This window comes from Lynx canadensis, chromosome A2, assembly GCF_007474595.2.
Source record: "Lynx canadensis isolate LIC74 chromosome A2, mLynCan4.pri.v2, whole genome shotgun sequence".
NCBI lineage: Eukaryota > Metazoa > Chordata > Mammalia > Carnivora > Felidae > Lynx > Lynx canadensis.
This window is the reverse complement of record NC_044304.2, coordinates 123,908,665-123,926,550: the sequence shown is the minus strand read 5'-3', so window position 1 is coordinate 123,926,550 and position 17,886 is coordinate 123,908,665. Positions and strand designations below refer to the sequence as shown.

Here is a 17,886-nt window from a genome sequence, read left to right as displayed (position 1 = left end):
TCTTAGTCAAGGCCACCAATAAATCTGAAACAGCTACAAGAAGGTCCATATACTAGGTTTCTGTTTTCTTTCAAACAATTCTGGAGAAGTCTGGAGAAAAGGTATCTAGAATGTTATCTGAAGTTAATGAGTGGCACAAGATTCAGTGTTAGTGTCATTTTTCACAATGATCACAGAAATACAGCAACACAAATCTCAAAGTTCAATAGTAATTATTTACGAGATGGTATGTTTATCACTATGTTGATCCTAACTTTAAATGTCTTTGTCCATTTACTAAAATACTAATTTGAGGGGCGCCTGGGTGGCTCGGTCGGTTAAGCGTCCAACTTCGGTTCAGGTCATGATCTCACGGTCCGTGAGTTCGAGCCCCGCGTCGAGCTCTGTGCTGACCGCTCAGAGCCTGGAGCCTGTTTCAAATTCTGTGTCTCCCTCTCTCTCTGCCCCTCCCCTGTTCATGCTCTGTCTCTCTCTGTCTCAAAAATAAACGTTAAAAAAATTTAAAAATAAAATAAAAAATAAAATACGAATTTGAGTCCATACAGTCATTTATTTACTTTAAAAATATTTATTCAGAGCCAACTGATACAAGACTTTGTACTAAATATTGTGAGGTTAAAAAAAAGGTGAATCAGATAAGGATCCTACCTTCAAGTAATTTTCACTCAACTAATAACATAAGAATGTATACAAAATATACTGATCCAGAAAACAAAATTTAGAGAGAATTACAGGTAAAGTGCTTTTGGAATGATTTTGTTTTAACCCCCTTCCTAGAATAACATCAAGAATTATCTGTCAATAAGTTATTCAAGATAGAATGTCTTTATACTTGTCTACATAATAAGGTAACTTCCCATCAGTTTTGTGGAAAATCAATATATATATATATATGGATATATAGTTTGAGTTCATTCCAGTGCTATGTGAAATAAATAAGTCAAATGTATCAGCATTTTCTAGTATAGAATCCAACACAGGTAGGCAGAAATACAAAATATAAGTTACACTTAACCTTGAAAAAGTTGGATAAGAGTGAAACTACAGTATGATCAGATCTTCTATTCACTTTTTATTTGGATTATTCAATTTTGGTGTTGATTTTTAGAAGTTCTTTATATATTTTGGGTACTAACCCTTGATAAGATATGTCATTCGCAAATATCTTCTTCCATTCAAAGACATGAAAGACATTTTTCCAAAGAAGACATACAGATGGCTGACAGATACATGAAAGGATGCTCAACATCACTGATCATTAGGGCAATACAAATCAAAGCTACAATGATATATTATCATATACCTGTCAGAATGGCTAAAATTTACAACACAAGAAACAACAGGTATTGGTAAGGATGTGGAGAAATGGGAACCATCTTACACTGTTGGTGGGAATGCAAACCGGTGTAGCCACTCTGCAAAACAGCACGGAGGTTCCTTGAAAAGTTAAAAACACAACTACCCTATGACCCAGCAATTGCAGTAGTAGGTATTTACCCAAAGAATACAAAAACACTAATTCAAAGGTATATATGCACCTTGATATTTATAGCAGTATTATCTACAATAGCCAAACTATGGAAGCAGCCCAAGTGTCCATCGACTGATGAATGAATAAAGAAGACATAGTATATATATATGTAATGGAATATTATTCAGCCATAAAAAAAGAATGAAATCTTGCCACTTGCAACAACGTGGATGGAGCTAGCAAATATTTTCCTAAGCCACAAAAGTCATGTGGAATTTAAGAAACAAATTATCAAAGGGGGGAAAAAAAGAGGCAGACCAAGGAACAAACTGTTAAGTATAGCAAACAAACTGATGGTTACCAGAGGGGAGGTAGGTAGGGAGATGGGTAAAATAGGTTATGGGAATTAAGGAGCGTACTGGTTGTGATGAGTACTGGGTGTTGTATGGAACTGTTGTATCTCTATAGTGTACACATGAAACTAATATTATATTGCATGTTAACTAACATGACTTTAAATAAAAATTAAAAAAAAACTTCAGTAAGATCACCTGGTCAAAGTCTTCCCGTTGGGGTGCCTGTGTGGCTCAGTTGGTTGAATGTCCAACTCTTGATTTTGGCTCAGGTTGTGATCCCAGGGTTGTGGGATTAAGCCCCGCATTGGACTATGCACTAAGTGTGGAGCATGCCTAAGATCCTCTCTTTCTTTCCCTCTCCCCTGCTCACACTTTCTAGTAATAATAATAATAATAATAGTAGTAGTAGTAGTAATTTAAAACTTGTACTTATAAAAAAAAGTTTCCCCCTTAAATCAGGTTGCTAATTTTTGTGAGCCCCCTAATTTAGATTCAAAGCCTGGATGTTATTTTCTGTCTGTGTGACTGTGGGCATACTTCCCCATCTGTAAACTGGGACTAATACAAGGAGACAAGGATGTGAGCATAAATGGTTTACCTGAGAGCTGATCCAAAAAGTGCCAGGGGGTAGTGAGGAAGTGAGACTGGGAAGGAAGAGAAGCCAATAAACTGCTGTGCGTTCGAGCAATTACCACTACAGGCAACTGGTGCAACCTTGTCGGACTACTCTGAGAGGTGGTGTAGAACATACCTTGAATTTTCCCAGCCAGAGGGACGAGAGGGCTGGGGTATTAATCTACCAATTCCCATCAATCATTGATTGAACACAGAGGCTGTACAGACTTGGCCAAACAGGAAGAGTCCACAGGCAAAGAACTGCAGATGTTCAGAAGGCAGAAGCTTGTAGGAACGGTGGGAGGCGAAGAGATATGGGCAGATCACACACTGCATCTGCTACAACCCTCTACTTCAAAGACACATACGATTAAATGGGGTAGCATATGCAGAGTCCTTGGCCAATATCTAACACATAATAATGCTCAATAAAAGTTAATTTTCTTATTTTGAATTGTGGGAGGCAGGCCTCTGTGTGTATGTGTGTGTGTGTGCGCGTGTGTGATTTCTCTCCTTTTTTTCTCTACAAAAAGGGGAAATCCTGTTTTTAGTGAAGCTTATAGGACTTGGTTCTGAGACTGCTAAAAACTATATAGAAATTTTATAACCTTGAATTTAGAACAAATGGGTTAGAAAGCAACTACAACTAACCACTGCCATTAAACCACAGAAATCAGATTTTATTTCCAGGAAAATGGAAACTCTTGCTACTCTAAATGCAGAAAGTGAAGCATATTCCTGCTAACAATATCAGTTATTTCATCTGCATATTCTTATTCACTGTGGTGGGAGAGAAGATCTGGGTTCCTGCAGTTCTCATAAATAACATATCAGCAAAATTTAAACTCAGATTTTATAAATCTGTCAGATTAAAAGTTATAGCAATAGGTACTCAACAGTCATTACTTTTCACAGCTTATTCATGGCTTTTTCTTCAAAAAGTAGCAACAGGTAAGATTTTTTTTCTGATTTATGTGAAATCTGCTTCTGGTCAGGGATGCCTGCCTCAAGATGGAAAACCAAGGTTTTCCTTTTTTCAATAACTTCCTGTCCCCAACTCAAATTACTCACAAATTAACTCGTAATAAAGAATGACTAAAATTATCATTCTTTTACTCTGTTCTTACAATTACATTCCACCAATTCTAGGTTTTCCCTGCACATTTTAACATCTCTGACATAGGGAAGTATCTTATCTAACAACTGCTGGCTTCTAGGCTCCAGTCATGCTATGCTATCACTGTCAGTTCCTGTGTATGCACAGCCTTTGTCCCAGCTGTTCTTACATTATCATTTCACCTGGCATATATACAATGCTCAGACTCTCCTATTTAACTGATTGTCATACTATATATATTTTTTTGTGAGAGAGAGAGAGAGAGAGAGAGAGAGAGAAAGAGAGAGAGTGCAAGAGCAGGGAAGGGGCAGAGAGAGAGGGAGAGGGAGAATCCCAAGCAGGCTCCATGTCCAGCATTGAGCCCAATGTGGGGCTTGGTCTCACTACCATGAGATCATGACCTAAGCCAAAATCTAGAGTCAGATGCTTAACCAAATGAACCACCCAGGAGCCTCTGTCTTTTAAAATATACTATGATTCACTGAATAAAAAAGTTGGAATAGGGCAGTCGGAAGTACAAATTTGAAATTAGTGAAGCATATATTCATGACAGAAGAATGACAACAATTTGTATTTTTTTGCAAAAGCAAAAGCTACGTGATTTCCAGGAGGTAAGACAAGAAGATACAGATAGAAGAAATGTGTTACCCTTTGTTACTGAGATACATGCACCCACATTAAAAATCTATGCCAAGCAATGTAACTGAAGTAGGAGAAATGACCAAATCTCTGGAATAGATGTGGTTTGATTAATTAATGTATCACACAGAACTACTGTTTAAGCGATAAACATCAATTTGCCTAAAATTTCCTGCTAACTCTAGATGGAAGCTGCTTAACTTCCAGCAACACAGGATTCAACCGAGGGAAAAAGTAAAGCTTTGAGCTTAGTCAAAAAGGAAAGTGTTAAAACTGGATATCAGGGGATGCCTGGGTGGCTCAGTTGGCCGAGTGTCCAACTCTTGATTTCAGCTCAGGTCATGATCCCAGAGTCATGGGATCAAGCCCTGCATCACACTCAGCTTGGAACCTGCTTGGGAACTCTCTCACTCTCTCTCACACTCTCTCTCTCTCTCTCTCTCTCTCTCTCCTCTGCCTTACCCCCATTCGTGTGCGTGCACACACACACTCTCTCTCTCTCTCAAATAAAAAATTAAAATTAAATGGATATCAGAGGCTCAGAAGAAAATCAGGAAGGCAACAGTGGCCCACTCTTAAATGCTGCAGCAACAGAGCTCTTCGCGGCACATAGGACACACATATGGCACACAGGACAATGCTATGTGGGAAAACATATGAGTGGAGAGAATCAAATTCTGAATGTGGGGAAGTCTCAGGAACACTTTAACCAATTTATGTTGCTTATATCTTCAGACACGAGAGTAACCTATGATAAACTATGTCTAAATAAGTCTACAAGAATTCCTTCAATACTTACTAAAAACTTTACATGACCCTTCAGAGTTTTGGGGAAAAAAAGTTAAAAGAGAAAAAGCACTATGTCATAGTTTAATTGACAGGTAGTTTTTTTCCTAAGTGGTCTATAAAATAATGCTGTAACTTACAGCACATTATTATTGAAAGCCAGTAGCACTATTAATAGCTAATAATTCTTGGATGATCATCATATGCCCGGCCCCACATTTGGCATTTCATGTACATTATCTCAATCAGTCCTCATAGGACTCTTCAGAGGTACACAAAGGGTCTCCTCATAATACCTGCACACCTTTGAGGTCACACATGTAATGCAATTTTTTAAAACATGGTTTAGCACCTCTGTATTTGTAATAGTAGTAGTACTAGCAGTAGTAGGAGTAACAGTAGTGGTATTTTGGTCTTCCAGATGATATATATAACTAAACATCAAACCCTGAATTTGAAAATGATGGTGAAGACACCCAAGGGAGGCTCAGCATGCGGTCTACTTCACGGAGACCAAACAAGCAAGGTAATTTTCAGTTACTTTGTGTAAAAAAATAAAAAATAAAAATAAAAAGAATTTGGATATGTCTTCTTGAGGAAGAAAAACCTTGCTTTATGTATTTTTTCATTCAATGTTTATTGTGTTTCAGTAAATCATTTGTAGTAGGCCACAGCCAAACTTAATGAAGGCCAGATTACACAATAAAAAGAATATAGTAGAGGAAAGGATATACCTGCAATGAAAAAAGAAATTCCATGTGGAACAACTCCTCAGACACTGACGTGGCCCTTCTCCCAGACTAACTGTGTGAAAGACAGTGAGCCTCTGGTTCTAAACACCTCTGAACTGGCAGATTCCTCACCCTGTGCAAACTGTGTTTTCCATCAAACTCTGGGCATGCCTTCATGAGAAAGGCACTGGAGAGCCAAGTTCACTCCCTTCTTAATGTCATGTTCTCCCTCTGTACCATTTGTTTACTGGTTCAGTAGGAATATAAAATGAAAGCAAGCTGAAATAAAATCCAAATCACCATTCTCACATCTCTTCAAAGCAAAACCAGTCCTTGGGGTCTTGTCTAGCTCACCACTGTACAGATAAGAAAACCAATGCTTAGAGAGTTCCATGATTTGCTTAAGGACATAGAGCTAGTTAAGTATTTGCTCCAAAAAAAAAAAAAAAAATCTGAACCCTACTGTGACATAATCTTCTATTCAACTGATATACCACAGTTTGTATTGTCCAATTATTAGCATTTAGGTTGCTTTCAGCATTCCATAATTATAAAAACAGGGGCGCCTGGGTGGCGCAGTCGGTTAAGCGTCCGACTTCAGCCAGGTCACGATCTCGCGGTCTGTGAGTTCGAGCCCCGCATCAGGCTCTGGGCTGATGGCTCAGAGCCTGGAGCCTGTTTCCGATTCTGTGTCTCCCTCTCTCTCTGCCCCTCCCCCGTTCATGCTCTGTCTCTCTCTGTCCCAAAAATAAATAAACGTTGAAAAAAAAAATTAAAAAAAAAAAACAAACTAAATGGATTTTAGTTTACTACTTCCAGTGCATTAACTTAGATTATTGGTGCCAAGTGTTAGATTCATTTTATGACTTACCTTTTCCTGGAGGATGCTTTGGAAAGCCTATAGAAAGAAGTGGGTATGTAAATTTTACTACACATCTATCAGCACTATTTATTGCTAAATTTGACTAAATCAATATGGGTGAGGCATACCTAATGTTTTCACTTGCATATATTCATCACTGGTCAGATTAAAAATTTCTGTGCTTACTGGATTAAATCACAGGACATGTGAATGAATATAGGTATAAATAAATACATGTGTGGTGGTCTGGCTATCAATTTACCTATATCTTTTGCCATCCACACAGGAGTGCTCAAGATGCACTCTTGCAGAACTCCAAAATATTTGAAGTTGCTTGCAAAAAAGGGGGTGGTACAAAATGGAAGGAGAATGCTTCCTTTTCTAATAAAACTATACAGTTGCTGGGGCGCCTGGGTGGCGCAGTCGGTTAAGCGTCCGACTTCAGCCAGGTCACGATCTCGCGGTCCGGGAGTTCGAGCCCCGCGTCAGGCTCTGGGCTGATGGCTCGGAGCCTGGAGCCTGTTTCCAATTCTGTGTCTCCCTCTCTCTCTGCCCCTCCCCCGTTCATGCTCTGTCTCTCTCTGTCCCAAAAATAAATAAACGTTGAAAAAAAAAAATTTAAAAAAAAAAAAAAAAAAAAAAAAAAAAAAAACTATACAGTTGCTGAAGACAAATCTGTAAATGTGCAGAACACTATGAAAATAAATGGGGTATCAAGCAATCCCTAAATATTTATGTCCACCTGTATGCTTAATTTAAGCTTTAGGTCTGTGGGGATGTAAAAGAATCTGTCCCTACATTTATTAGAATACAAGACAAGCACATTGACAATTTCAGAATACATAATGAGAGCTAAATTATGTCATACCCCCAAGTGAAATTCACAAAAGGATGTAAGCCAGAATAAATAAGGAGGGAATGAGAATTGATCTGCTTCTTAATGAGGGTGGATAGAGGGGTAAACAGAGGACACTATGTTAGGTGAAGAAAAAAGCACTCTTAGCCCTGGCATGCTGGAAAGAAGTTGTGTACCCATGGTAAGTCAGATTTCCCAGAACCGAGCAGGAAAGCTGGGGAGTCACAGAAGCTGAGTTTTAGAAAGAAGATGCGGTGGTGCCAAGTGACTGAAAGTCCTGAATGCCTGGCACTGGAGCGCAAACTGAACCAGGAGCAGAGAGCCACAGAAAGTATGCAAGCAGATGTGTGACGACAGAGCATAGGGCTGAGTCTAGCAGCGAGGTGCAGGGAGTACCAGAGCAGAGACATGGGCAGAAAGGCTACTACAAATGCCACCACAGAAAGCCAGGTAGAATAACAAGGACGCAAGCCAAAGGGGTTTCTGAGGAACATTTCCAAATGAACAACAGCAGTCCAGAGTGACTGACTGACCCTGGAGCAGCTCTGTGTGTGGTTATAGCACACAGAGAACGCTAGTTTTAGAGGAAAGAGTCCACAATTTCCACATGTACATTTCCAAAAGCGTGTAATGTCCCAGACATGTCAAGATCATCTCTTTATAATTAGTAGACTCAAACTAAGTTTGGTAAAGGTATTTCAGGGAAATTACATTACTATAAATACACTTCTAGCCAAGAACCAAATCGGTGGGCATTATGAGGATGATGATGATCATTATTTTCCTCACCATGGTTGTGTGAATTTTACTTAGTCATTTATATTTAAACCACACTTCGCTTCACAAAGATTTGGGGATGGCATATAGTGAGAGTGAAGCTTCAATTAATCAATTCTTTGCTCATTTATTTAGTCTCTCTACCCTTGAATGCATAGATAATATTAAAGGCATCCGTTAAAGTACTGTTTCATATTTGATATACTTAAGGGAAATGTCAAAGATTACACATCACCACTTGTATACTACATTCTACTTGGCTCCTATTCTGATGTATTTCAATTTTTAAAACAGCAAGCAAGTTATCAGAAAGGCTCTGAGATAAGCATTACTCAACACCGGTGAAGTGGAAAACTATACCACTACATAACACCCCAGTTGCATGCAACTAGGAACAGCACAGAGTATGTGGCCATTGTGAACATGAACTAATTCTTTTATGTTCATCTTGTTGGCTAAGATCAAGGGAACTACCAAAATATTTACTTTCTCCACTATGTTCCCATAGACATTTATAATTGTGATGATACTTCAACAGTCTTAAAGGCAGACTTGATACTGACACCAGACTTCCTCCTTTTGTTTGCCTTCTAAGAAGAGGACATTAATAACAGCAATGATTAGCCATCTCAGTCATCACTCAATCCAGACAGGAGGCACAATGGCCCTTACATCAAATCTGACCTGTGACGTAGAAGCCTTCAAGCCTTGTAAGTGAGTCTTGATAAGTCCCTCCACACAATAGGATTTCCTATTATAAACATCTGTTTTCTCACATGAACCATGTTGAAAATGTTAAAAATAAGTCTCTCTTTCCATATCAGCTTGTAAAAGGAATAATCAATCAAAAAGTAAGGCTGAAGGTCCAAATCTCCTCTCCCACTGATGTAAATTTCCACCTTAACTTTCTCAGGGGATCTGAAAGTTCAGTGCTAAGGAAGGTAACTGTTAAACTCTTAAGAACGCAATAAAGCTTTTCTTTTTCAAATAGTAGATAATATCTACTAAAGATATTAAGTGAACTTTGAAAGAAAAGAAAAAGTAAGGCAAAATGCTACGCAATGTGCCAACATTCCTTCCAAATCTAAGACTGTGCATAATCAGGTCTCCAAACCAGTGCTCCGTTTCTCTTTTCCTTGGGGATTCCTCTGGAGTCAGGTGGAACATAAATGAACATTTAGAGCCTAAGTCTGAGAAAGCCCATTGGGAAATAACACTATTGTTCCTACTTGTTCTCTTGCCATCTTCTAGACTTCATCTTAAAGAATCTTAGTCATCTAAGCTGTTGGCTAAGAAAAGGAGGAGCAGATCTGTACAGAGTTCAAGAAGGGCAAAGAGGATTTATCCATATACCAAATGCAAGTGATAGTGACTACCTCAAACGCTGTATTCAAAAGGATTCTGAGATCATGTTCAGGCTCAACAGGAAAGAATTTGTGATGATCATAATGTCTACCAAGGTCATGTGAAGGGGGAGTAGCAGCACTTGTGCCAGCTTATTGCCCCCCTTTTATGTAGATGCATTCATCTCCCTAGAAAAAGTCTGGTCATTGCACATGTGACCAGGCTGATGATGTCGGAATACCAGAAATAAGGGCTGCTAAAGCAAACACCGTGGCATAACTTAATGTCAGTGTCCTACCCTACTTTCATTAATTTGCTAAACTGTGCTCAAGTTGTTTAACCCAACTGACAAAACCCTTTCTCTTTTAATGATAGAGAGTACTATGAAATAGAATGTACTGCAATGAAAGAAATGTTCTTTTTTGTTTAAAGTTTATTTATTTATTTTGAGAAAGATAGAGAGAGTGGGAGAGGGGCAGAGAAAGAAGGAGAGAATCCCAAGCAGGCTCCACACTGTCAATGCAGAGCTCAACGTGGGGCTCAAAATCATACTGTGAGATCATGACCTGAGCCAAAATCATGAGTAGGATGCGTAACTGATTGAGCCAACCAGGCGCTTCTGGGAATGTTCTATATTTGAACTTTCCAATGTGGCTACTAAGCAGTTGAAATATAGCTAGTGAAATGGTGGAACTGAAATTTTAATTTTATTTCACTTTATTTAAATTTCACTTTAAATAGCCACATATGACAAGTGGCTACTAAATCAGATAGCCAATATGCTTATGGCTGACTGTGACTGGAATATGTTTGTTTACAATGTTGAAGTAAATCAACGGAGGATAGGCTCTAACTCTGTTTTGTTTATTAAAATACGCCAAGAACCTAGAACACTGCCTGAAACATAGTAGGTACTTAATAAATATTCACTGAATGCAAATATGACCGGATGAAAAGATTTTAAGCCAATCCTGAGGTATGTGGAGTTTTGCAGTTTTTGGCTTTTGTATAACATCATGAGAGAGGTGTGCTATCACAATTAAACACTCCCTCAGACTCAAACCATTACACAGCCCTTCATGACCTAAGTAGACAGTATTTTCCATAGAACTTCATGTAGATAAAGGGTCAGTAGATGTATGTTTAAATTCTGCATTGCAGATACTCTGAAATCCTCAGCCCCTAAACTGAAAAGAAAACAGTTTTAGAATTGCGGCATCAGGTACACTGATAGAACACGTTATTTGGGGCAAAACTTCTCCATCACAGGAAGATGGTAGGGACAATACTATATTATCAAATCCACTGATGGGACTGAGTTAAAGAGCTCTTTTTGGAGATGCCAAATAGAACAGTTAATGTTTTTCTTAAAGTGAAGGGAAGTATCCCTACAAAAACACATTTGGCATATGTAACTTTCAACACCTTGAAAAAGTCACACATAATAGTCTGCAATACCAGCATTTATTTGCCCCCAAATAGTAATGAGAAGTGACAAAAATAGAAAATCATTTAAGAAACAGATCAAAGAAAACAATGATGAATTCTGATCCAAATGAGATGGCATATAAAAAAATACTGATAGGATAGTGTGAAGAACATCACTTTTCATTAGGAATGATAAATTCTAAATATTTATGCTTTGTGAACCTGATGCCAGTTCAGAAAATATTCCAGAGTGAACTACGGCATTTAGCCTGCCGTTTGTGACACATGCCATCTAAATAACAATACAACAAACCATTGTGCAGTGCTATGTGCAACATAAATAAAACATCTTCTGAGCACTTTCTTCCACCTCTCAATACTTGTGGGGACATCTGACCTTGAACTGAGAGTCTCTTCTGAAAATGTTGTCCACATGTCTGAAGTTCTCCCCCTCACACATGTACTCTGCCATCCACTTCCAACCAAACCGTCTAAATTACATTCAGATTTTTGTGGTATCATAATAACTTCAATATGGGATATATTTTCAACATTCTGGTCAGAGACTCCTTTCTTCCCCGTCTTACCCTCATTCCAAGTTATTTCAGGTTTGCATATTTCATTTTCACATCTCAGTGGGACACCCATCACATAACATTTATTTGTGAGGTCCAAAGGCATAATGTGGGGGATTGTGAACTAGCATGTCAAAACCACATACTGCATGCGTACGTCTTAAAGAATGAAAAAGGATTCCTTTTTTCTCAAGATATATAAGCTGTCTCAACAGTATAAGTCCAAAGTGAATACCACAACCTAATTAAAGATGAAGAGCATAACAAGCAGTATTAAAATGTCTTTTTGGATTCATTCTTTTCCAAGTTATGTTTTTATCAAATGTCCTGTCTTATTAATGGCTTCAATAGACATAACGAGTATACACCCCTTCTAATCTCGCCAAATTCAGAAGAAAGTTGAAAGAATTTTTCCCTCTATATTTTGGGAGTTATGACAGCAAAGAACACAGTGGCAGGCAGAAAGAAGCTTTGAGAGGATGCCTAGTCCATTCACCTGCCTACAGGGATGAACACACTATTCCCAGCAGAAGGAGGCTGTTTTGAAAGATCTCTAGAGTCAGAAATTCCACAGTCTCTCTGGGGACTCAGTCCCTACATTTGAGAACCTTTATTTCAAGGAAATTCTTCCTCTGGGTCTAACCACACTTCATGGCCACCTTCAGGAGCATGTGAGCCATGTGGTCACACAGGGCCCCGCGTTCTGAAGGGCCCCACACTTGATTTAATGTTTTGCCATTGCCACCTTGAAATTCTTTTTTTTTTTTTTTGAGAGAGAGAGAGAGAGAGGGATGCTAGTGAGCAACAGGCAGAGAAAGAAAGAGAATCCCAGGAGAGGCAAAGGGAGGGAGGGAGGGAGGGAGAGAGAGAGAGAGAGAGAGAAAGAGAGAGAGAGAAAGAGAGAGAGAGAGAAAAGCAGGGCTTGTGTTAGCCCGAAGCGGGGCTCTTGTTCACCCAAAGAAGGGCTCGAGCTCACCTGATGTGGGACTTAAACTCACGAACTGTGAGATCATGGCCTGAAACATGAGATCATGACCTATGCCGAAGTCAGATGCTTAACAACTGAGCTACCCAGGTGCCCCTGAAATTCTTAATGTTATCTTGCACTTGTCTTCTGTAAGTGATGTCTGCTGGAACAGTGAATTATGTGTAAGAAGGGAAGACATGCGTGGTACGCATTCCTTCTACCTTTCTGCCCCATAAGCTTAGAATTCTATGGCCCCAGAATGAGTGGGAGACAGGGAGACTCAAAACAAATACAAGGAGGGCATGTCTAGACTGATTAAGTGGGGGCACTGACAGCCTTTAAGGCGTTTCATTGCACCAAAACTTGTTTTGAATGAAGAAAGTCAGCAAATAGATTCAAAGAAACAGGAATGACTAAGGAAGTCCATGGCACCCCTGTTACTTCCCTGTATTATCCGACTACTTACACTGAAAATGGTAACAGAAGGAAAGGGAAATAGAGTAACACAGAGCTCCTTTTTCTTTCCTTCCCTACTCATCAGTAAGCTGAAGGTGGAAAGTGTTGGTAGATGTGTGCATATCAAGAAGGGAAGTAAAAGCAGTTAATTTTGTGCAGTGATTCACAGCTCTGTAAGAACAAAATACATATGCATGTATGAGCTACAAAATACAAATTATATAATTTTGGCGATTCTGCATATAGGTCCAATGCTCTTATATTTGTGTTAAAACTGGCATTGCACATTATAAAGATTCATGGTAAAATTCCTGCTGACAACTTAAATTTTTTATTTTTCTTCATTTAGAATAGCATAAAATAGCAAATAAAAACATCATGATGAGACACAGAAAGTAAAAAGCTTTGTTTTAGAATCTATTTTCACAATATTTTGGTTATTTTTCTACTTTTTTGAACAAGGGATCCACATTTTCACTTTGCTCTGGGTCCTGTAAATTATACAGCTGGCCCTGCCCTGCTTCCTCATGCTCCAGATTGTATCTACTACATCTGTTCTGCCAAGTCACTTCTTATTAGCTTTCACCCTTTCTCTAGTCATTCACCCAACAAATATTGACTGTGCTATGGTCAGGAACTGTGCCAGAGGCTGAGAATATAAAAATGAGTAAGATATAATTCCACTCTATTCCATTATCTCATTTAATTCTTATTCAACTTGGGTAGGTCCTATTATTGTTTCTAGCTTAGAAATACAGAAGTAGAGATTTAGAACAGCCAGAAAACCTGATCAGAAGGACTTTATCATCGAGTGGTGGAACCAGGAACTGAGGCCACCAAACTCTTTCTGACTACTTAAATCTGAGCTCACAGTTATCATTCTCACTAATACAACCCAAATTGTATTCTTTGTTCTCTGTTATTACAATGTCCACATTTCTGGCTTCTCAAAGATCAGTTTTAGCAGTAATTTCATTTTATGAATCTAAAAAAAAGGTATACTCTAAATTGTTTCCCAATTTATTTATTAGCATTTTGTTTATGATATAAAATACAGCTTGAATTTTTTTTCATCTGACAATACTTTGACCCAATTATAGAAAATTACATTGAACAGACAAAGCCTGTGATTTTCAAAATCTTGTTCATGACTTTGTTTGCTAAAATACAGTGTATTGATGAAAAACAAAAAACAAAAAAACAAACATGTGCTTTGAAAGCAGCCAGACCTGGGCCCAAACCATGGCTCTATATCCACTAGTTTCCAAAAGGTACTTAACTCTCAAAGCCTAAATTTTCTCATATGTTAAATGGAGGTGAAAATAGTACCTTAACAACCTTCTAGGCCCATGTTTAAGATTAAATGAGACCATCCTTGTGGAACACTTAAAATATCACCTCGTGCCTATTTAGTAAGTACTCAGAAATGTTAGTTTTAGTACTATCATTTTTAGCCCTATGTTCTCATGGCTATGTTTGAAATGGCTTTTTTCATAAAACGGTTTCTTCCAATACAAAAAAAATGAGTCCAAGAGTCTCTAATTTCCAAGAAGTATATTATTTCTTTGTAAATAAAAGCATGCAAAAAGTTCCCTCATGATGACACCTGGTAGTCATACAAACCTCTACAATTCGAGGGGTCTGAGATGTTTTTATTCATATACTCTTTCAACAAAAACTCTAAATATGAACCCTCATCTTCCCCCCCACTTTGGTTCTAAACTGCCTATTGAAAGGGTCAAGAGTAAAAAAGTTTATACACTATGTATTAAGAACTATATAAATGTGACAAAATATTCCTGTCATTTGGCAAGGCTATCTCAGTTCTCCCTAACCCTTGAACTGACACTTAAATTTAAGAACACTGAGCAAATTAAAATGGCTGAACTGTTTTCTCTGGTGGAAAAGGAAAGGATTAGCTAATCTGAAGGTTTACTGCCATCACTCAGGCAGTCAAATGACTGTTTCCCTGGCTTCTAAGTGATTGAAGAGCACATAAAAAATAGACTGAATACCACATAAAAATGGACTCTATACCTATTTTTAAAATAGCTCTAGAAAAAAAAAGGCCTTCATTTGACATTTTTATTATGATTTAAAGAAAAGGAAAACAGGATCTGGGTTTAAAAAAAAAAAAAAAGCCTCCATCAGGTACCTTAGAAAATACAACAGCCATGTGATATCTTCTTAAAACCACAATCTTTCCAATAATGGCTGTTACCATTGCAGAGTCGTGGGTCCTTACCAATTCCTGGGTGTCCTGCTGCAGGGGCAGAAATGCTGCTTCCAGAATAGCGATCTGGTCAGTACTAAGCTTCTGCCACAGCCCAATCAGCAGAATCACCAAATGGGTGGCACTTTTCAGCCTGGTGAATGACTGGAACAGACTGTCTTGGTTTTCCTCTACTGCATCTGCGAGAGCGATTACCTGCAGAAATGACAAACTTCAGTTAGGGATAATTTCACAATGCTTGAGCCCTCAACAAATTACATTTGGCACACTTGTGTTTTTCTTTAAAACAGCTTGATGAACTTTGTCTTCCACAAACACAAGCTATGTTGAGTAATAAAATAGTTATCATTCATCTGCTCACTTCCTTCTTTAAAAAAAAAAAAAATCCCTGATGTAATTCCAAATCCATATGGCCAGGGGATGAAAATATCCATGAAATCAGCTTAATGGGGACATTGTTCTGTGTCTGGTTCACCATCAATTGACCTACAATATATGATAATATAAGTAACCTCTAATACAGTTGTTATAGTCTTTATTACTAGAGATGGATCAATTAAAAAATATCAAAATAACCACATTTGCCGCGTAATTTAAAATAATGATTTCATTACATCCTTTTCAGAAAGTAATTATCTGCCTCTGATTATTACTCTTGATATGCTACATGGTGTTGAGATATCCAGTATTTCTTTATTATATCCAAAAGGTAGATAATGTTTAAACATTTGACCAATTGAGTAATGTCATTTTTAACACAAATGTCAGGCACTAGCCCACAGGGATCTGAAAGAAAAAAAAAAACGTTCAGGGTGTGTTAGCTTTACAATGCCAAATCTACTTAGGATAAAACTGGCAGGAGTAGAATTGGCTTTTTTTTTTTCATCCTCTTGAATAATCTTGTGGAAAAAAGAACTAAAGCAACAATTGAATAGAACATCCAAGACTGCCCATTGGTGTTTTATTTTAATGTCTCGGTGAATTTTGTGCTCATTAAAAGTAATGAACTGACTGGCCCAGAAGCTCAAGGCGTCTTACAGCCCCCAGAACAGGAATAGGAAAAGCTAGGGCAATGTGTGCTCCTTTCTGTCAGTCCCTGCCAGCTTGAGGGACTAGAGCTCAGATGACTTTCAGAACTCTAGTGCAGATGAGCCATTTGGTGATATTTCATGGCTTATTGAAACTGGCCCAAAGGGCTTGTTAAAAAATCATCATTCAAACAAGTAAGAGTTTACAGCTGTGTGGTCTCCCAAATTCCATGTAGCAACGGGGGCTGTTGGGGGACAGTCCTCAGAGTGTCTGGGAGACACTGGAAAAGAGATGTAGGTTAGGAAAACACAAAGCTGTCGAGGCAAGGTGTTTGCCTGACAATGCCAGGCAGACCATGATACTCTGGCATTTGGTTGAGGGCCTGCAAGAGTTATAAAAGACAATCACAACTCCCATTCAGCTCTCCAGGGAACCCTGGGAGTTTGGACCAAGGTCAGCATTGTAATAAAGTGCATTGCTTACTACGTACCTAGTACTGTGCTACTTTCTTTCCATAGGTGTTCAAAACAGTACATGATATCTTCTAGCCCATAAGGATCTTATAATTTTTTGGACAGGAAACATAAATATCCAACCAATTAGTGGAAAGAAACATTACTGTAATAATGTCCTAATTGTGCAGAACAGAAAATAAGTGTAAAAGAAGTTCGCAAAGGGACAGATTACTATGGGCCAGAGTTAATATCCCTGGGGCCTCTTTTACTCAAATGAGGCTTGGAACTCATCCCTTCCCTATTACTTCAAGAAGTCTCCTCTAAGAGACAGAGGCCACACTTTCCATAAACCAAAACACCTGGAATCATCTGCTTCTTCCCCCAGCTTCACCATGATTACAACTGACTCCTGTTAAAGTCTACATTTATATTCTTTTTTTCCTGTGAGTGTTACCAATTAAGCCTCATTGTGGGAACCATCATATTATGACACAGATGTGTATTGTCAATAAGCCCAAATCATACAAAGATCAAGGTTATAAACACCTCCTGAGTGCCAGGTATATGCAAGAAGTTGCAGAAACCACTCTAGGGAATTCAATGGTGACAGATTTCATCTCTACTTTCAGAGAGTTAATAATGGAAAAAGGAAAATACGTCAGAGGCAAGTGGCGACACTGTAGGGAAGACCCTATGAACTGTAAAGGAAAAATGCCATTAATATTATGATTAGTAGGTTAATAATAATCCCTGTAATTAAGTGAGCACAGACTGCATGCCAAACATTCTGCTGTGCCATACAGGTACCAGTGTCTTCAATCCCCACACCTCCACCTGGTTGGCATATCTCTATTTTACAGATGAGGCCTCTGAGGCTCAGCAGATGTAAGAAATTTGCCCCGTACTGTGCACAGGGATGTAAACTGTGCCTGTGCTTCGAACGGCTCCATGCTTGGTTTAATGCCCTGCTGCCTCTGTCTTTAAATTCTTAATAATTTTATTTTTGAAGTTGTGTTTTATACGTGAAGTCAATGATGGGGCAACAGAACATACATATGAGCAGGGGAGATACGTTCATTAACTCACGGTTAAATGCTCTTATATTTGCATTTAAAACTGGCATTGAACAATATAAGGATTGATGGTAACATTCATGCAAATAATCGTAATTTTTCTATACTTGGAATGA

General features: G+C 38.4%; 1 protein-coding gene across 1 annotated transcript in view; it reads right to left on the bottom strand.

Moving 5' to 3' along the window:
- BBS9 (Bardet-Biedl syndrome 9) overlaps positions 1–17,886 on the bottom strand; it is a 456,168-nt gene that overhangs the window by 74,100 nt on the left and 364,182 nt on the right. Inside the window, exon 20 of the mRNA XM_032592426.1 lies at positions 15,226–15,408. Within this exon, the coding sequence (XP_032448317.1) occupies positions 15,226–15,408 (183 nt within the window). The remainder of the gene's footprint in view (positions 1–15,225; positions 15,409–17,886) is intronic.